We start from the raw sequence: 21,990 nt of genomic DNA on the forward strand, positions 1-21,990 counted from the left end.
GTAATAGGCAGATAATGTGCATTTCCCTAGCCATAATCAAATATTCTAACATGCTATAATTTATTAAAGTTTATATACTTGTATAAATACCATTTAATCCTTAAAACCATTTACATGCACCCAAATCTCATCTATTAATAGTTCTTAAAGGATCACAGTGTTTAGGATATGGTCGACATATTCAGCAAACACAGCCCAAATGTTCTTTCAGACTAAAGAAAGAGTCAATTTTTACATGTATTTTATATAAAAGATTTTCAAAAATCGTCCAAGTGTGATTATGTTAACATTGTACTACTGTAAATCTCACGCTATGTAGCTATTTCCCAGAAGAAGAAAAAACCCTTGTTTAACTATATGAGAAAACACTGAAAGGAAAATTTCACCAAGACTGAGGAATTCCTCTAGATTATCCTATCCCTTGTTTTTTGCTTTCTCTCCCTCACAGGAGTTGAATGTATCCAATCAGATAAATCAAATGAAAGAGAATAAAAAGAAAAAAAAATCTATAAATGCTATATGACCTGTCAAGAAGTACCATGTTTCACACTAAGAAGATGCAGTGTAAGCAAATGGGAAAAACACATATACCCACAGTAACTCAAAGGCTCTCTGTCACAAAACCTGTTCACAAATGCAGATCTTTACAAACGTTTTGCAAGCACTAAATTGCTAGTATTTGTGTAATTTGAAGAAAAGAACTAGAAATAATATAACCACAGTACAAGCAATTATCTTTTTATAATAATGATGATGATACAATGATAGCAGAAGTAGCTATCATATGCACAGTCCCCACTATGAAGGAATGGTACCCCTTCCCATGCACCATCTTATTTTTTGTCAATTGAGGTATAATTCACACACCGTAACATCCACCCACTTAAAGAGTACAATTCGGTGGTTTTTAGTAATATTCACAAAGTTGCACAATCTCAGCACTATCTAATTCCAGAACATTTTCATTATCCCAAAAACCCTGTACCCATGAGCAGTCATTCCCCATCCCCACCCCACCCCCAATCCGAGGCAACCACAACTCGACCTTCCTTGGATCTTCCTCTTCCAGACATTTCATATAAATAGAATCATATGGTATGTGGCCTTCCGTGCCAAGCTTCTTTCACTTAGCATTGTTTTCAAAGTCCACGCATGTTGTAACTTGTATCAATGCTGCATTTTATTTATAGCTGAATAATGTTCCATTGTGTGGAGAGACCACATTTTGTTGATCTATTCATCAGCTGAGGGCATTTTGGTTGTTTCTACTTTTTGCCTGTTATGAATAAGGATGCTATGAACATCCACATACAAGCTCTAATATGGACATAGTTTTCAATTCTCTCAGGGATATAACCTAGAGGGGAGTTCCGGGTTAGATGACAAGTCAATGCTTAATTTTTTGAGGAACTGCTAAACTGTCTTCCAAAGCTACTACACCTAATTGTACATTTACACCAGCAGCATATGAGAGTTCCAATTTCTCCACATCCTCATCAACACTTGTTCTTTTCCGTATTTTTTATTATATCCATCCCAGTGGGTGTGAAGTAAAATCTCACTGTGATTTTGATTTGCCTTTCCCTAAAGACTAATGATCTTGAACATCTTTTTACAGGTCTACTGGCCATTTGTGTATCTTTGGAGAAATGTCTATTCAAATCTTTGCCCTTTTTTTCAATTAGGCTACTTGTCATTTTATGGTTGAGTTGTAAGAATTCTTTAAATATTCTGGACATTAGAACGTTCTCAGATACAGTACTCTCCCTTTATCTGTGGGGGATACATCCCAAGACCCCTAATGGATGCCTGAAACCATAGATAGTACTGAACTCTGTATATACTATGTTCTTTCCTATACATACAAATCCATGATAAAGTTTAATTTATAAATTAGGCACAGTAAGGGATTTACATCAATAACCAATAATAAAATAGAACAATTCGAAATATATACTATAACAAAAGTTATGTGAATGTGGTCTTTCTCTCTCAAAATATCTTCTTGTACTACACTCACCCTTCTTCTTGTAATGATAAGAGATGATAAAATGTCTATGGGATGAGATCATGTGAGGGGAATGCCGTAGGCACTGTGAACACACCATTAGGCTATTATTGACCTTCTGACCATGAATCGGCAGGAGGATCAACTGCTTCTGGACCATGCTTGACCGCAGGTGACTAAAACCTCAGAAAGAGAAACCGTGGATAAGGGAGAACTACTGTATATGATTTGCAAATTTTTCCCCCATACCTGGGTTGTTTTTTCACTTGCCTTATCCTCCCAACAACCACGAGATAGTGCTGTGAGTATCCTCCATTTCACAGATGATGAGACAAAGTTCATAAACTTGTGTGAGGTTTCATAACTAGTAAGAGTTGAAGCAGAGATTCCAACCCAGACAAGTTGCCTCCACTCAGCCATAGGATATACTGTCAGAAATACAGAGCTCCTCATATTCATATTCAGAAATACAGAACCCCTCCCGGGCTACATAATGAGCACTAAGTGGATAAACAGGAGTAAAATAGTTAATTTTAAAAAAAACAGTATTGGGGCGCCTGGGTGGCTCAGTCAGTTAAGCATCTGACTCTTGATTTCAGCTCAGGTCATGATCTCGGGGTCCTGAGATCGAGCCCTGTGTTGGTTTCCATGCTGGGCATGGAGCTGCTTAGGATTCTCTTTCTCCTTCCCCCTCCCCCATCCCCTCCTGCACTCACTCATGCACACTCTTGCTTGCTCTCTCCCCCCCCCCAAAAAAAAGGAAAGAAAGAAACAGTATTACTGATGCTTTGCACAGAAATACCAGAGGGCTGTTCTCTTGTTTATATCAGTCTTCTTGAGAAGAAAGAGCAGCTTAAAATAAAGCACATTCAGCCTTAAAAGGCAAAATTTGGCCTCTAAACAGTGTCTATTCTTTTCAATTGTAGGAAACTTTCTTTCTATTGAGTTATGTAGTTGAAACAAAAGAATTCAGAATACAAGTGGTATTTTTGCTGAGATTCAAACATTGTAAATCATCACAGTGGGTGTTCTGTTAGGTGGAGGCCTATTTCTTGGCCAACAACCTCCTGTTCAAAATATATGCCTCCCCCAGCCTTACGGTACACAACTACTCTGTGAAAAGATGAACAAAGGGGAGTTTTAGCAACTGACATGTCATTCCAACCAGTCCTCCTTATTTTCCTCTTATTTCTGCCACCAACCATGTTAACTATAAAAATTATTTTATAAATAATTTTAGTATGTCTGTAGACTTATGTCCATGCTAATTAAAGGGTGAAATAGTAATTTAAAAGAATATGCTAAATCTACCAATACTGGCATGGAAAAAGATTGAATATGCATACCTAGCGCAAAAAAAAAAAAAAAAACACCAAACCCTGTAAAACAATATAAATAATATGATCTTGTATTTATTAAAAATAGGCAATATGAAACATATTATAATACATACACTAAATATGCACACAAACAAAAAAAAATTTTTTAATCATCTAATGATGGGGATTATCCCCCCTGGGACCAGGGCGTAATTTTTATGCAATGAAATGTCTGGCTTTTTAAACATAAGTACATAATATTTTGTTTAAAAAAAAACAAAGATAATCCTATAAACCTATAAAGCTATGGAAATGAATGGACAAATAAGAATAAACTGAATAAATGAACAAAAGTTTATATTTTGCTACGTATCTGGATAAGTTTTAGTGACTTTACAAACTTCTTTAAGTTCTAAGAAGAATTATGTGTTTGCATATGTGATTTTTGAGTGGGGGGCAGAAATTCCATAGTTTCTATCAATTTTTAAGTTACTCTCTGACCCAAAAAAACTTTAAGAACATTATCTTAAAAGATTATATGGTCTCATTATATGAAAGGTCAAGACAGAAATTAAAGGATCACATAACAAAACAAAACCCCTTAAGCCAAACACAGTATAGAGACACCTTTTCAAATCATGAAAGAATAGGCACTAGATCTCTCTTTGGTCCTCTTCTGTAGTTCTTAGCATAACACTGGGCTAATCTTATTCTTAAACTTAAGATTTATAGTTCTAAATGTTAAGGATATGTTTCTCTTTCCTTTTAGACACAATACAAACACCTTTCCTAAAGCAAAAAGAAAGAGAAATAATCTACCCTATAAAAACTAACTTTAACCACATATACAAGCAAGTTATTTGATTCATTTCTTTAAAAAATTGTTTATTAGGCATCTACGACATGCTAGACTCATTGTTCCTTTAATTAATGTCATTCTACATGCAGCAGATTGAAGAAACTGAAGGAACAAATGTCCAGCATTAGGCCATCTTAACTGTGCATGTCCCAACGGCTTGTACGATGGCTGTTTAGGGGACATGAAAAGGAAGAGCAGTGACAAACATATAGGACCTCAATCCTTAGATCAGTAAGGATTATCAGCAATAAAAGAAATGCAAACTTCCCCTTATATAGGGGCTTAACATTCCTAGACTTTTTCTCTTGGCCCTCACCCAACTCAATTGTCTCCGTGAAAAACAAAAGCTAATCAAATTTATCAGACGAAAAATGAAAGATTTAGGCTCATAGGTTATTAAACTGACATATTTGTCCACAACAAAACCCTACTTTAATTCTAATGGTAATCTGAGTATTTCAGAAATGCGTATTTTCTAAAAATTTTCTAAATATTATCATTCTAAAAATCCTAAATATTATTCAATGGCAATTGCATTGTCTATATAATGATGACTGGGGAGGAGCAGAAAAAATCCTATCTATAAAATTAACAAGGAAGAAGTGGTGGGTCTAAGTGACTTATTTATTACTGTCTTAGAAGTGTTTTCTTAAGAAATCCTTGACTCACGTATGACTCCTTCCTAAAAATGCAGGAAGAGATTTCATGGAAGTGACATCTCCCATAGGTATACTCCCTAGTTCCAAGTAAATGAACATGAATTGTACGATTATAATACATCAATTTTTATATTCTTGTGATAATTACGCTACCCGAGTTCTTACGTCAGCAGTAGAATGCAATGACGTTAAATCTAGAATCTGCCTTAATAATATTTGGCTTACCTAAAAGAAATTCCAAAGGCCGAACTATCACTGAATCCATAAATGTACAAAGAAACTCCCTGTTAACTAGCCTCTGACCTCCTTCAGTTTTCATAAAATAAAACTCTTTAAATTTCACTTTTAGTTTGGCTACTCATTTGTTTTGTTCCCAAATAGACTCCAACACCATGTTGGATGTCTTTCCTTAACATCCTGCCAAATAACACTGAGAGAAAACCATTAAATCACATTAATTGAAGTATAGGGCTTCAGAATAAAGTGTGAAAAGTGGCAAATCATGAGTGGTTTACATGTTTTTGTCACAGTGAAGTTACTTCTCCTCTTTATGACCCTTTCCAGAATTACAATCCAATGCCTGCACTTGGCTCATTCCTTCCCTTTTCCCCATCATTGGACAAACATACATATCATGATATAATACGTACACACATATACATGGAAAAAAAAAGCTTCTAACTACTTTTTAAAATTAATTATAAATCAGCTGCCCGCCCCCCAAATGTGATGAAATTTATTTTGAACAAGCAGGAATGACTGGGGAATTAACCACCGTGCAAAATTCTTTGTGCAGATGTTCTATTTTTTTTTTTTTTAATGAAAATTAAGATTTATCCACCACAATGTGAGAAAGACTTGGCCCACCATTGCTGGTTTTGAAGACGGGTGGGCCATGAGCCAAGGAATGGGGGCAGCCTCTTCAGAGCCAAGATATTCCCAGGCTACTAGGAAATTGATTCTCCCCTAGACTTTCCAGGAGGAATGCAGCCCTGCCAATACCTTGATTTTAGTAAAGTGAAACCTGTGCCTGACTTCTAACCTCCAGAACTGTAAGATAATAAATTCGTGTTGTTTGAAGCCATGAAATTCATGCTAGTTTGCTACAGCAGCAATAGGAAACAAACACACCCACTCATCGGCAACATTTCTCAGTCATTCATCTCTGCCTGGGAACCACAAACTGAAATATAAAACCAGAAGCAGAAACACAGAGGAGGAAGAGCACAACTGTAACCATCCAAGCCTTTAGCCCTAACTGGGCACAACACACAGATCAGCACCTACAAACACAACTGAAGAGGGGCAATCCCACACAAACTGACCCAAAAAAATGAAATGTGACCTAAGCACCTCCTTTTATCTTCCAAGGGAAAATAACTAGGAAAAGCACAAAAGGGACAGCAGAGGGAAGCAGGTCACAATCAGAAGCAATTTCTGCAGGTATCAGCTGAGCTCCTAAACTAGAAACTGATACTGTAAATACGAAAGGAAAGAATCTTTCACACACAAGTCCTTTCAGTCATACTTACACCCAAGAGGAGAGTGAGCTCAGCTTCTGGCAGCAGAATCTTAAATATTAAAACCATGAAGAGAGCTTTGACATAATTCAATTTAATTCTTCAACAGAGCCAAGATACTCCCAAGCTACCAACCTCAATGTCCAGCTCCTCAGCATCCTCCCCTCAGTGTATTACAACAACCTCCCATACCATCCACCCTCCTATATGCATCCTAACCCCCTTTGAAAGATTAACTTCTTGTGATCATGAAACTCTGCACACACAAAACCTCCCAAACATCATCCACTGCCTCTAGTCAGGTACATCTATATGTTACAGGGTGAAGTAACCTACTTAGCATGGCATTCTGCATGCCTCCCTATAGCCATCCCCTACCGATCTGCACCCTCTTTCTGGAACATTTTCCTCTGGTCCCAGAGCTCCCACCAGTTTCCATACCAAATGGCATCCTCTTTCATGAAGGCTTTAGAGTTTCCTCCCCAGCCCTATATCTACCCCACCCCCACCTTTTGAATTCACATATTTTGTTCCTTAATTATAACAAAATATTGGGGGGGAATTAATTATATATATATATGCCCATGTTGATCTCCCCTTCTTGTGAGATTTTTTTTTTTTTAAAGTAGGCTCCATGCCCAACGTGGGGCTTGAACTCATGACCCTGAGATTAAGAGTCGCATGCTAGCTCTACCAACTGAGCCAGCCAGGCACCCCACCTCATGAGATTCTTAATTCCCTGAAGGAAGAAACTGTCTTAACCCCTGGCCTCTCTCACATAGTTCCTTACACATCATAAATATACAATAAACATTCACTGACAAAGAAATAACTTGATGTATCCTTGGGAAAAAAGAAAAATCCTAATCATTCAGAAGTAATTAAGAGTTAGCCATGTAAGAAAACTTCTTCAAGAGGGATCATTCAATTCCGATTAAATTATAATGTTTTAGAGGATTTTGTTTGGTTTGGTTTGTTTGCTTTCAGCAGGGAAAAATTCTAATGGGAACAAAGTGAGGAGTTTGTATCTCCGCCCATCTGCTGTTATTTCTACCACACAAATTCCTACCAGTTGACTTAGGGCCTAGAAGCTGTCCCAGGAGAAGAAACTGAAGACCCAGCTGGAAAACAAGCAAGTAATAACATAGGAAGGAACAGGACCCAAGCAGGCCCAGCCATCCCTCTACATCTACATCACACCAGTCCTGAGAAAGCCAGGCTCTCAGTGTGTCATCTTCAAAATTAACCCATCCTTAGGTTTAAAAGTTATAGCTGCTAGGTCTTGTGGCAATTCATCATACAAATGGACATGTGTATACAAATACGTCACTAAGAACTGGGGCAGTTCCTTCTCCAAATGGGGAAAGTAAAGATGACAGACTAGAAGAAAATCTTTTCGTAACTTCTAAATTCAAAAGCCTAGAGAATACATGGAAAAGAAAATAAGCATAAAAGATAGTTATTGAAGATGCTATGTATTATGCGCAGGAGCCTCACTATTTTTAAATTTAAGTCCCTCTGTATTTTCATCAGTTATTATGTGTGACCCTTAAATGAAATATTGGAAACAATAAAATTCAAAGTGCCAAGTACCAAGAAACCTGATTCAAAACCCTATTTCAAACAGTAAAACAATACGATACAAAACTTAAAAATCGAGTTATTAACAAAGTAGTCATACCTACAACTAACTCTTTGCCACATTTCTTGGCACAACAAACTCATTCTGAACAACTTGGTCCACACTAGGTCCTCAGTACACCTTTGTTTTAAAGTGTTTCTCCCTGTGTAAACTCAGGGTCTAGGTCATCTATTGTAAGGATCTGACACATCATTTGATCTACTTGACATCAATTTTTACACTGAATAAAGAATGGTGTTTTGTTGTTTTGTTTTTCTCTGCCTTGTTTCAAAAACTATCCAGGTGTTAATGCTGACCTTTTGACCATATCTTGGCAAAGTTTAATTTGAACAGGCAGTTTCTCATGACCTTCAAGTCTGTGTTCAACAATGAAATCACTTGGCTTTATATCCTATTCAGTTATTAATCACAAACAACAAAGGAAGAACTTTCACACAGAAAACGTGAAACCTATGCTGCCCATCATTCACTTTGGTTCACTCTGGGTCACATTCACCTGCAGCTAAAGTCATTGGAAACCACGTGATGACCCTGGCTTTTTAGAAACTACATGCAATATTTTGCTGGCAAGGAAACAAAACAGCTATGTGACTTTAAGACAAGTGCTCCTGGAGGTTTGCAGTCTGAAGAGCGGGCACCAAAGGAAAGCAGCTGGATGATGGCGCAGGCGGCGGGGAGGGTGTGGAATGGGTCAGGGAGACAGGTGCCCATGTAATAGGCTGATCAGTTAATTACCCTCCTTGGGAGGGCCTGAGAGAGAAATTTCTGCCTTAGCATGGGATACCCACATAGGACCTCCGCATTCTGACCCCACCCACATAAAATTCAGTTCTTACAGTCTAGCCAAATTTGACTTTTTAGAAATCAGCTTGAATGATTTGATTTTTTTTAATTAACAAAACAGATATTTACAATTTTATTTATTTTACTAATTTTCTTTGTTTCCTCTTAGTACTGCTATTAATTTGGTCTTTGTTTCTGTTCTTTAAATTTGAGAAAGGAAGTAGCAGCGTAATGACAGAAATCCCTGGAATCAACCAACCTGTGTCTCTAATTTTAAAGATTTATTTATTTATTTGAGAGAGAGAGAGAGTGCTCAAGCGAGCAGGAGGAGCAGAGAGAAAGAGAGAATCTCCAGCAGACACCCCGCTGTGTGTGGAGCCAGACCCACAGCTTGATTTCAGGACACTGAGATCATGACCTGAGCCAAAATCGAAAGTCCAAGGCTCAACAGACTGAGCTACCCAGGTGCCCCGCTCTGCCTCTAATTTTAAAGGGGCTACTCTTAATGGTTCTGCAAAGCCCCTTTTAGCATCTTGAAATAGACCCACCAGGTCATCCCTCAACTCCTAAGTGGTTTTCACTCAAACAGCCCTCTGGACTAAGCCTGCAATTGAAATAATGCCCCTGGCTGCCAAACTAGCAGAGGTGCAAGCCAAAAAATTTCCCAAAGCATTAATAAAATCTCAAAAACAAGGACAAAATTAGGAAAGCAACAGATGAGGATTCTTTTTTCCTTCCTAACATTAGTCAGTCCCTATGTGGAGAAAGCCACAAGCTGAAAAACCAGGCTTTCTGACACTCAGCAAGCCCGAGTCAGTCCACAGTGTGAAGGAAGTGGGCGGAAAGTCACATTAGGTGGGGACACTAAAAGGCCTCCTGCTGTGGCTTTAATCCCATCGTGCCACCCAGCCACTCTTTCTCAAAACTCCCTGGGCAGGAGCATAACTAGAATATTTACTTGTCCAAGTTGTCTCTTGAGTCAGTGAAACTAAACTCATCTACTTTCTATACAGCCAGGTCTTCAAAAGATTTCTATTCTCCTGGTCTGATTTTTGCTCTTCTTTCGTCAAGGTCAAACGAAAGGGTCAAGATCAAAGGAAAAGTTGGCTAACATCTTAGATTCTCCCCAGAAGCAGAAACTGAGACAAACTTATACATTCATATGTATAAGTACAACTGATCCTTGAACAACCTGACCTCGAGTGCTCAGGATGCCAACCCCCTGCATAGTCGAAAATCCACATATAACTTTTGATACCCCAAAAAAACTTAACGAATAGCCTACTGTTGATTGGAAGCCTCACCAATAACATAAAGTTGATTAACACATCCTTTGTATATGTATTATATACTGTATTCTTACAATAGCATAAGCTAGCAAAAAGAAAATGTTAAGAAAATCATAAGGAAGAGAAGATACATTTACAATATTGTACTGTATGTACTGGGAAAAAAATCTCCACAGAAGTGGATCCATGCAGGTCAAACCTGTGTTGTTCAAGGTCAATTGAAGTTTATTTTGGAGGTGATCCCAAAACACACTGGGTGGGGAATGAAGAAATGAGACAGGAAAGGAAAAGTAACTAATAAAAGGTCATTTTCAAGCAAATTACCACTGAATCATAATCCAACTGGGAACTCAGAGAACCTCAGGGTAAAATGTTCATCTCAAAGGCAGCTCACCTGAGATGCAAGAGAGCAAGGGATTTATACTGTAGCAGTCACTGGCTGCTGGCAGTTGACAGTGGTCAGGCACTTCCTGCCAACCCTGGGTGTGAGCTTTTCCAGCCAGAGAATGCCCTCAGGCAAAGGAATGCCAGTGACTGCAGCTGGAAGGCCCCAGGCACTGAAGTGCTAAAAGCCAGGGATATGGGTGGGACCTCCCACAGCAAGGATTAGGATTATTTCCAAAAGGGTAAACCAGAGGCAACCACATTAGTTAGAGGACACATCACAGAATACAAAGTTGAGCTCTCCTCCACAAAATTATCCTTCAAAAAAGAGGGTGCCACCTTATATTTAAACCCTGAAAGTTCTATTATTATGAGACACTGTCAATTACCCTGTCTTAATCTGAAATCACAAAGGACTGTTTGCGTAAAACACAATAATCTGAAAGGACCTCACAACATTCAACTTGGATGCCATTAAAGGTCAAGCAAAGAAATTTAACACAGACTTGGTTATTTTTTTTTTTTTAAAGATTTTTTTATTTATTTTACAGAGAGAGAGATAGCGAGAGCAGGAACACAAGCAGGGGGAGTGGGAGAGGGAGAAGCAGGCTTCCCGCTGAGCAGGGAGCCCGATGTGGGACTCGATCCCAGGACCCCGGGATCATGACCCGAGCCGAAGGCAGACGCTTAACGACTGAGCCACCCAGGCGCCCCAACACAGACTTGGTTATTGAGGGTATGACTTTTCAATCTCAAGTGGTGGATGGTAAAGCAACTCAAAAAGGGCAGGGGGAGAGGAGGCTGGGGGAAATCAACAAATCAACAAAAACCTCTACCAGAACCTTCAGATGGGGCAATACAAGTGAAGAAACAGGAAATGCTCGTCTTGACTAGTAGTTACAGAAATTGAACATAAAACAATATATGGAATTCACAACTGAATACTGGCTGGATCTCAAAGTTACTGACATATTTATATACAACTGACGGCATTAAACTTAACACAGTTAACACAGTCCTTCTAGAAAGCATTTAATAATCAATGTCAGAAACCCTTGTCCCAGAAATTCTATTTCTAGGAACTTATCAGAAATAACCCAAACAAAGAATGATACCAACAACAATTATAGTAATAGCAAATATTTACGCAGCACTCACTAGAGCCGAGCCAGGCTGTTCTAAGTGTTTTATATTGGGAGTTCTCAACTGGGAATGGTTTTGCCCCTTAGGAGATACTTGACAATGTTTGGAGACATTTTTGTTTATCAAAACTGGCGGATAGAGGCCAGGGAAGCTGTGGAACATCTACACTGCACAGAAGAGCTCCCACAGCAAAGATTTATCTGCCCAAAATGGTAAGAGGGCTGTGTCTGAGAAACCCTGTTTTGTATCTATTCGCTTTTGTAATCCTCATGACAACCTTATGATATTTTTATTACCTCCACGTTACAGATCAATAAAGATCATTTTCACTCATCATTATCCATAATGTTGAAAAACTAGGAATAAACTAAATACCAAAAAACAGGGAGAGAGTTAAATTATAGAATGACCTAAGAGAAGCTGGAAAATACCTATGATATAATATAAAACTAAAAATACTGGAATAAGAAACTAGGAGTATGATATAATTACAATTATTTTAAGGTATGAATATAGAGACTAAATGGGAAGATAAAACATTAAAGTTACTACTGTGTTAACATGGTAGAAATAGGAATGAATTTTTTTCCCTTTTTCTAACATTCTTTGATACTACTCTGATTTTTAAAAGAAAAAACACTCAACACTGGAGATAAGAAATTTGAAATTTTCTTTAAAGAATGATTTTTTATGAAATAAGGAATATCTTATTTTATTTTAAGATTTTTTTTTTTAAGATTTTATTTATTTGACAGAAACAGACAAAGAGAGAGAGGGAACACAAGCAGGGCAGAGGGAGAGGGAGAAGCAGGCTCCCCGCTGAGCAGGGAGCCCGATGCGGGGCTCGATCCCAGGACCCTGGGATCATGACCTGAACCGAAGGCAGACGCCCAACGACTGAGCCACCCAGGAACCCCTTAAGAATTATTTTTAAGTAATCTCTACACACAACGTGGAGCTCAAACTTATGACCCTGAGATCAAGAGCTGCATGCTCTATTGATTAGCCAGCCAGGCACCCCAGGAATACCTTATTTTAACAACACAACAGTTAATAAGCTAAGAAGACAGTTACTATCGAGAAATTAGAAAGAAGGATTTCCACAGAATAGCAACAAATGTTAGTGCTTTAAAATTCTGAAGTTATAATACGATTGTATGTTCAAGGTAAGAATCAATAACCTAGATTTTATATTTACCACTCTTTCTTTCAGTTATTGCATGGCTTACTATCATCTAAAGAGAATGAACAAAAAGAATCAAACTTTAATTCAGCTAAATCTGATTCATTTTAGCAACTCTATTATATACAGTAATTTAAACTATTTTTAATGTATTAATAATTGTAGCAATATTAGTAGTAGTAACATTATTGTTGTTGCCATTATTAGCAACAATGTACTGAATGCCTCCTACATAGGATTACTATGTAATCTAATCCCACAACATCCATACAAGGTAAATGTTTTTATGATCCCCATTTTCCAGCAGAGGTCAAAAACACTTAAAATGAAGCAACTTATCCAGGGCTCACAGGGTTAGTAAATGGAAGTCCCTGGATTGAAATTCAAGGCAGTCTGACTCTAAAGCCCCAAGTGTACTTGGGGACAAGGTGGGGGTGAGGGAAAGATAGGCTCTACCCTTCCTCCACTCCATCAGCAACAGACGGATTGTAGCTGACACATGGTTGTAAAACCTACCCTCTGAAGTACATTTACTAATTGTGTGGGTAGACCTAACAATGATTTAACCAATCTTTTATCTCATATTTAGATATTTTTAAATTATTTTTTATAATAATCAATGGGTATTAACAAATAAATGTTTGTCGAAACTGCTGAGAGGATTCAAAGGGAAAAAAACAGTAAGGTTGTCAGAGTTTCCACCAGAAGCCACGTGATCAATGATTCTAACATGGGGGGATTTCAGTTGATCCCCATGTCCCACTGGATATTCAGTTCTTATGGATTCGGGGATTAAAAAAATAAGCCTATATCCTGTCAATAGGAAAATGGATACCTTAGATAAGTAGGACTGTCTGAGTAAACAGCTTAAGCATCTGTTTCCAAGAATGCTGAAGAGGAATGGATAGGAAGGTTAACTATAAAATATTTGTAGATATTAAATTGATGGGCTTAAATGTCTCTAGTCTAGCCTACCCAGAGCATATATTATGAAATGAAGTCACTGAAAACAAAATGCTGTGATCTGCTGAGATCCCGGAAGTGCAGATTAACTGAACAAATAAGAGGGATCAAGACACTAATAACATATCATCATAAGGCAAGGAGGGGAATTTGGCATAAGCCAAAGTAACAGGCTCCTTCCCCGGCTGAGCCGTTAATCAACTCAAAGCAGGCTACAGCGCGGTGGGAGGAGGCCCAGAGGAACATCTGGTCTCCAATTCCACACCTACGGGCGGTCCTCCCAGGCTCCGGTTTCAGGGCGCTGAGATGTCAGGAAGGAAGGCAGCAGGTGAGAAAAATGAAAAACGCCCTCTGTGGAAGAGTCCCTGTGTATGTGCTCTGACAAACTGTGAGTAAATCTTATCAAAAGTAGAGCCTTATTCGTATTACATGTGGCGATTTCACTGGAGAACAGAATCCTGATGTGTCTTAGCTGTATGTTTTTAAACGTATCAGAAATAAATAATTGAAATGAAGGAAGATACCAACAACAATCATAATGACAGGAAATATTTCCATAGCACTTACGAGAGCAGTAACAGGTGGCTCTAAATGATTTCTATCAGGGGCTTTCGACTGGGAGTGATCTTGCGGGACATGTGGCAAGGTCAAGAGACTTTTTACGGCATTTTAGACATTAGACATATTTACCAGCCATCGCCCCTTCTCATTAATTGACATCTATCTGATAGGTTTGAGCCGTTCTCCCACGGGTCATTAAGTATTTTAAATAGTAACTCTGCCTGAATATACTATAAATAGACAAAACAAATATCCTATCTAACAAAACCTGAGGTGTCAATAAATATTTCTAATATGGAGTACTTCAGATATATTAACCAAATGTTAGCCTTTGAAAATAACTTTCACCTCTTCCTGATCCCAGAAGACCAACACCTGAAAAATCTGTTTCATAATCACAGAAATTGTACCTCTTGCTTTGTGAATATACTTGCAACTGTGATTGCAGGTAATAATTCAAACACGGGGTGCCTGGATGACTCAGTTGATCTGCCTTTGGCTCAGGTCATGATGCTGGGGTCCTGGGATCAAGCCCCGCAGCGGGGTCCCTGCTCAACACAGGGTCTGCTTCTCCCTCTCCCTCTACCCCCTGCCCCCGCTCACGCCTGCTCACTCTCCCTCTCTTTCTCTTCCAAATAAATAAAATCTTAAAAAAAAATCAAATGCAAAACACTAACCTCAAGAAAGACTTGGTACGTGTGTTATAAACATTATTTCATCTCTTAATCTACCAACTTTTAACAGTAACTCTTATGGAGGCCTTTGGTTAATGAGATGACTAATGAGTTAATGATAATAATGGATCAATATTGGCCCATTAATTGTGACACAGTGAATGTAACATAGTAACATAAGATGTCAATCAGGGAAGAAAGTAGAAACTGGGTGAGGGACGTATGGGAACTCTGCATACTTTCTGCTTTTACATCTCTATAAATGTAAAACTACCCTAAAATAAAAGTTTATTTCAAACAAGGTAAAAATAAAAATAATCACCTACAGGGTATTTTCTTGGGCAAGAAAATAAGAGAAGCTAGTTCTGGTCCATCCCTATTACATCTTCGGTTTCACATTCTGTTTATTTATAAAACAATAAAGAAAAGTGGTCAAGAATCACTTGCGTGGCTCTGACTGTGCTGGATTCCACATGCACACCTGCTTTCCATACATTTCTGAATTTCGGAATCCTATCTCATCCATTGAACAACAACAACAACAAAAGAAATATCTGAGCAACAAAAATGTGCCAAAAGCTGAGGCAGGCCTGAGGATTCAAAGACAAAGAAGCAGAGGGCCTGTCTTCAAGGTCATAGTCTAAAGTTGAGGTTCTCGAGCATGCACAGTGACCACTTCAAGAGATGAAAATGCAGGTTTCCAGGCCACACCCTACCAAGACAGACCATGCTTTCAAAAACGCTGGTCTATAAAACCTGTCATAACTGCTATGACAGATGAACACATCTAGGAATCACTGAATTTGATCCCAGGAGGGAAGTTGTGGGAGCAGAGGAGTGGGGCACCCAACCCATACTTGAAGGTCAGGAAAGAATTCCTGGAAAAGAAGTGAATTGTTGATCACTTAATAGCAGAATAAACCTTGAGGTCACACCCTGCCTCGAGCAGGGCTGGCACAGAACCAAGAACACGTACAGTGCTTCTGAAAGTCACTGAACGCTGGCCACAGAGTCCCAACCCCAGCAGCTAGAAAGCAGCAATGCACATGAGCCTAACTCAGGCTGCTCCAGGGCTGGAGAAAGGGGCTTTGTCTTAACTCAGTGGGGTCTGACAAAATACGCAAACAGGATTCTAGAGCCCAAACAGTTGCTGCAGCCCAGAAAACCATACTGTCTCCCCTCAACTGTGTAGCCACTTCATGGGAAAAGCTTTTTCAAGTGTTAATGGTTTTTCACTTTCAGCCCTATTAGAGGTTGCAAAATCTATTGCCATATTGACCCAGGTTGCTTGGCTTTGAGGCTATTTTGCACTGCTTTTTTTTTTTTTTTTTGGTCTTCTATATGATCAGCACATCTCATTGCTGTCACTGCGCTGATATTCAGCAGCACTCCAGCCTGCTGCTGGATCTTCTGATTTACTGCCCTAGATCTAGAAACTGAATACCTAAGTGTGAATTGAGAAGACAGTCACTAAAAGAGGGCCTGATGTGCTTCATAGGTGTCCCTGCACTGCACACTCCAAGAAAGAAATGTCGATTGTCACCTCTGTGCAGTCCGCGGAGTATATGCAGTGGTCCTGGGCTGCCAGTGAGGAGAATCATCGAGTTTAAAACCACTTAAAACCCAGCAATTACAACAGGACCCAGAAAACAGCAGATCTCTATAAATGTTCTTTAAATCTTTTATTTTGGGCTCCTTCTTTTTCTCACTTCTAGTTCTTAGATGTGTGGCTCACCGGAGGTTGACAGAAAAGTAAGTGCTACTTGATTTAAGAATAAAAGCAGACGAGAAATTTTAGAAAATTACAGAGAAATCAATGCTGACACTCTTCCTAAAACAAACCCACTACAGTAAGAATTGTTCATCATGAAACACCAGGCACATATTATTTACTGAAGACTTCCAAGTTATGGGAAGTAAATGCCGATTCTTTATTTCAGTAATCAAGAGGTAGATATACCTTCAACACCATTTATTTTTATTTAGATTTTATGAGTCTGAGAAATTTTGCAGCATGTGGCCCCAGCAACAAATTCAGTGAATACACAGAACACAATCTCAAAGATTTTTTTTTTTTTTGTAATAGTGCACAGTTCATTTAGCCACAAAGTAACTTCTCATCACAAAACATAAGATTCTCCTTGTAACAGCATAAGAAATAAGTAGGAAGGAGGTGGGTAGATAAGAAGGATCCAGTGGGACTTGAGAACTGTTTTCTCAACCTACTTGCAAAATACCCATAAACTCCCAGTTTAAAATCCATCACTATGAAATCCACCATGATTTTTTAAATTCATATGAGCAAAGATAGAACAGAACAATTGTTTTAAAGAATTTGCATGGGCAGAGATAAAATATAATAAGTATTTTCATTTCATGATGTCTTTCTCCTCTATTCCCAAATGTCCCATAAATCACATACACACAAACTATGCTTTTCCTTTCTTTTCCTGCTGTAACACTAGTTATTCAGAGTTAGCCATTAAATATTTATTAAAAACTAACTAAACAGTTCTCAGAGCAATGCCAGATACCAGATTGCATGGGTGGGTTGGAGTTATCTAGAGTTTTAGAAAGTGAATCTGCTAGGGAAATGAATTTCTTCTGTCAAACACAATCCAGGAGCTACTAACACCAGAAAGGGCGTGACTGTGTAAGTGTTGAAGCAGAAGCTAAAGGCACAGAATTCAGGAATAGAACAAGAAAACAGGCCAGGTCAAAGCCAGGAGACTCACTCTGGCATCAGGTTCCTAGCTAGGGGCTGGCTGGGCCAGGAGAAAAGGGTCAGGGTTGGTGTGAAAGGAGGAGCTACCTCTCAGAGGGCCAAGAGGATTGCTATCTGAGGAGGCATTTCCATTGATGATATGCAAGTGACCTGGAAGAATTTGTACGAGATGCCTATCTTACAACCTCTGTGCATTCCAGCCTCTCACGGTGTCTGGATGAACAGCATTAAACTGAAATCTATCATGTTTCCAGACCATTATGACAGTTCTCCTCTATTTGGAGAAATAGTCCTCTCTGCAGACTAAATAAAGCTTTTTCATACAAGGTACCAAAAGGCAAATAGGTCGTACAGCACAGAATCATATGGGAGGCCATGTGCCCTTTTCCTTTGCTTGCCTTGCTTGCTTGCAAACAATAAAAACCTTTCTGAACAAATGAAAGTGAACTTTGAAACCAGCAAAACATTTCGGGCACCTTGCCACAAAGACATTCTCCAAGCAACTGCAGGCCATTTGTTGTCACGTATTTCTATATTTCTTGCCACGTACTGGATCTGCAGTTAAGGGAGTCCAGCATAGGATTACTGCCTTGATGCTGTGATGTGAAAAATCACTAACAGATCTAGATCGAAGGATGAGGACAAACTGGTCAATTTTCAGTATGATGATGCATATGGGACCTCATTTAAACTCATGTCTTATCTTTATTTATCTAAGCTGTATTCATTTTTCCTGGATTAACTTGAAAGGCTCTACTAACAAAAACAGCCACCATTCACTATAATCCTTCCTGCAAGTTGCCAAGTAATGTGCAAGGGATTTTATACAGATACACCTTTAAAGACTCACAACAGTCCCATTATCACCATTTTGCAAGTGAGGAAACAGACCCAGGATGCAGGATGGCTGGGATTCAACTGTAAGTCCAACTCCACAGCCTCTTCCCACAAAGTGTATTATGCTCTACAAATTACATGGAAAAATGAGCATTCTATAGATACCCCTGGGACTTACCATCCCTAGGAAAGTAATGTATTGGTATAGGAAAATGTAATAAAATCGTGAGGGCACCTAAAGAATCACCAGTCACAGCACAGTCTGGGATGATGCTGACAGCTATCACACTAGAGAAGAGAAAGAGAAAATGCAGAATTTAAATCCAAAGACTCAAACTTCTATCCCAGAGATCCAGAAATCACTCCTGTCTTTTAAGTTGGAAGTTAACCATCTTCAAACTCAAAAGAAATTCAAGTAAGTCATTCAAAATCTGCCGTTTTGTAAGAATTTCCTTCAGAATCAGTAGTAGTTTAAAAAAAAAGTCAGAGATCCAAAAAACAGGAAAAAAAAGGGTGGATGGGTGGATGCAATGTAGGAAAAGGCAATTCATTGAAGAATTTGTCCAAAGAGCCATTAAACATATGCAGAGAAGTTCAATTACAACAAAAAAAGGGATGCAACCTTCGGGCACCTGGGTGGCTCAGTCAGTTGAGCATCAGACTCTTGATTTCAGCTCAGGTCATGATCTCAGGGTCATGAAATCGAGCCCCACATGGGGCTCCATGCTGAGCATGGGGCCTGCTTAAGATCTTCTCTCTCCCTCTCCCTCTGCCCCTACCCCCTCCCCCCCCACTCATGGGCACATGTGCGCTCTCCCACTCTCTCAAAAAAAAAACAAATGCAAATTCAAACATTTATATACTACTTTTCATCTCTCTACACTTCCTGGACAGCAACTTAACAGTAGACACTTATCTGCCCCCAGCAATTACCCAAATGAACTAAGATATATGTACACATTTCATTATTTCTAACAATTTTTTTTAATGGGATGCTACTAATGCTGGATGGTTCCGACTTTGGTTCAAAATGAAAAACCACGCTGCTTGTGGGAACTTAGCTATAAAGCCGCACATTTGTATATTCATAGGAAAAGGTGTGGCAGGACAAACAAAATTATTAACAATGGCTATGAAGGGGGAGAAGGAATGACAATTTTCTACTCTGTATAATGTTTATTCTGCACTGAATTTTTTTTTAGAAAGAAACTGATTGCTTAAGGTTTTTTTTTTTTTAAGGTGCTTAAATACATTATTAAAAATTACATTTGGGATCGAAAATTTCTTACAATAAAATACCTCTCTAACTTGACAGCCACCCTCACAGGGAGCCCACGCTTACTTTTGCCCAGCTCATAATCCAAGTTTCAATCTTCTGCTTTAGACAGAAAGTTTGACCTGTGTTCCTTTAGTCCTAGACTAAAATTTCACTTTGACACAATGGTAAAACTAGGCTATGACTCATCTTCCTCTGCATAACAATGAAAGTTCTAGTTCAGTGGGGAAAAAAACTACTTGAGTTGCCGGTTCACTGAACTGTTCAAATCAAAATATTGCAGCAGGATCGAGCGAGTCACTGCACCCAGATCCTATCTAGTGCTCCTAACAGTCCTTGCTCCTACCAGTCTTTTCGCGGGCCCTCCAATCAAATCTGGAATTTGCAAATGGTTAGGATAGGAAGCACCTGGTGCCCTCAAAATAAGGGTCAAAGAACCCAAGTGTAACATGAAACAGATCCAGGACCCATGTCATGAGCATGCCTTTCAAGTTAGGCCAAGGGAAAACACAACAAAAATGATGGCAGGGTGCACAGCTTCAGCCTAAATATATTTTAAGCACCATAATGAACATTATATTTGTTTTCCTATTCCTAGACTCTGGGTACCAGGCAAAGCCCATTATCAACTGACTAGATTTTGATAATTTTTATAGAACTTATTCTTTTTATTTACCTTGAATGTTACTATAGTTTGCAAGGTGCTTTAAAATGCCCCCTGGGGAATCTGAATGGTTTGGAGACCTAGCTCAGAGGTTCAGTGACACACAGTCAATCACAGGGGGAACGGAGACCCAGGTCCATACCTTGAGTAGTTGTTCAGTACCATATTAGTCAGACATCTCATTCTGCCCCCAAATTCTTTTGTTTCAAACAAGTCACTCTGTCCACCCTTCTTCTCCCAATTTAACAATTTTCTCTCTCACCTCTGCAAATTATATTCCACCTGGTCTTCCTAACCACCAATGCATTTCCTTTATAAACATTAAGATCAGCTAAAAACTCACAAGCCCTGAGAAATTCTCCCAGACAAACTTCCCTACACTTTGATGGAATCAGCTGGCAGGTCAAGCCCTTAATATCTGGCAAAGATAAACACACTCCTTCCTTTCAAACTAATCTTTACACAGGTCCTTCCAGAGAACCTCCTGGTAGTGCGCCCCCCCCCACCAGCCCCACCTCCACGTTCACAGAGACACCTCAGCCCCTGATGAAATTCTTATTCCAAAGTTCTCAACCTGCCTTGCTTCGTGAAGACGCTGCCACCTGGGAGGCTTGTCTCTTGAGAAGGCTGCTCAATGTGTCCCAAGGTCAGCCGGTTCTCCTATGATCCCTTCCAGGAGCTTCTTCCCAGATGACAGCTGATATTCAGAGAAGCCACAGTCTAATACAACATACTCTCCTACATCATCACCAACCGGAAACGAAGAGATCCAACCCTCTTCCAGCCTTCCTGCTGCTCAGAGGAATTGATTCATTCATTCCACAAGCAGATACTAAGCCTTTCCTGCATGCCAGGCACACAGCTGGGTGTGGGGTACAATGGTGACAAAGTTTCCTTCTTGCCCTCTTCATGGAGTTTTCAGTCTCCTAGGGAACAAATAACATTCCCTTGTGCTTCTCCACCTTGAATCTACAGTAGAATCAGTCAGAGAGTTTTTGAAAAGCTACAAAGTCAGGGCCTCCGTCTGCTTAAATCAGAATCTCTGGCTGTGGGGCTTCAAAACTGGTGATTCTAACGTGGAGCCAAGGTTGAGGATATTTTAACCAACCCACCTCAAAAGGAAATGGCTGACATAGAGTCCTGTCAGCCACCAAGCAAGCAGGAAGGATGGCAAGATAAGCTGGGCCTCCCAGAAGTGGCTTCCTGAGCAGGGCAATTTCTAGACATAAATCGTCTGTGCATTAGTAGATGCCTACAAGTCCTAGAATGGCACCAAATAATTTTTTTTTCACATTTTCAAGACTGTTTTTTAACTTTGGTCTCCCTCAATTAGATTATTTTTAATATTTGATCATCTGTACACAGACATCAAGATTAAGAAAAGGAATTAGGTCACAAAAGCTTTGGGTTAATATTATAAAATAAGAATATTCTATATCAAAGAAAGATAATAAATACATGGATGGATAGATGGGTAGATAGACAGACAGAGAGACAAACA

The 21,990-nt window shown here is 39.1% G+C and overlaps 1 protein-coding gene across 7 annotated transcripts in view; it reads right to left on the reverse strand.

The window, feature by feature from the left end:
• UTRN (utrophin) overlaps positions 1-21,990 on the reverse strand; it is a 491,233-nt gene that overhangs the window by 414,452 nt on the left and 54,791 nt on the right. The window contains exon 1 of one of the 7 annotated variants that reach the window (XM_032407731.1): positions 1,046-1,179. The exons of the other annotated variants lie outside the window; for them this stretch is intronic. Coding sequence (XP_032263622.1) covers positions 1,046-1,073 — 28 coding nt within the window. The 5' untranslated portion in view covers positions 1,074-1,179. Of the gene's footprint in view, positions 1-1,045; positions 1,180-21,990 lie in introns of those variants that run through there. 7 annotated transcript variants of the gene reach the window in all.

The sequence above is a fragment of the Phoca vitulina genome, unplaced genomic scaffold (assembly GCF_004348235.1).
Source record: "Phoca vitulina isolate PV1807 unplaced genomic scaffold, GSC_HSeal_1.0 scaffold9, whole genome shotgun sequence".
Taxonomy (NCBI): domain Eukaryota; kingdom Metazoa; phylum Chordata; class Mammalia; order Carnivora; family Phocidae; genus Phoca; species Phoca vitulina.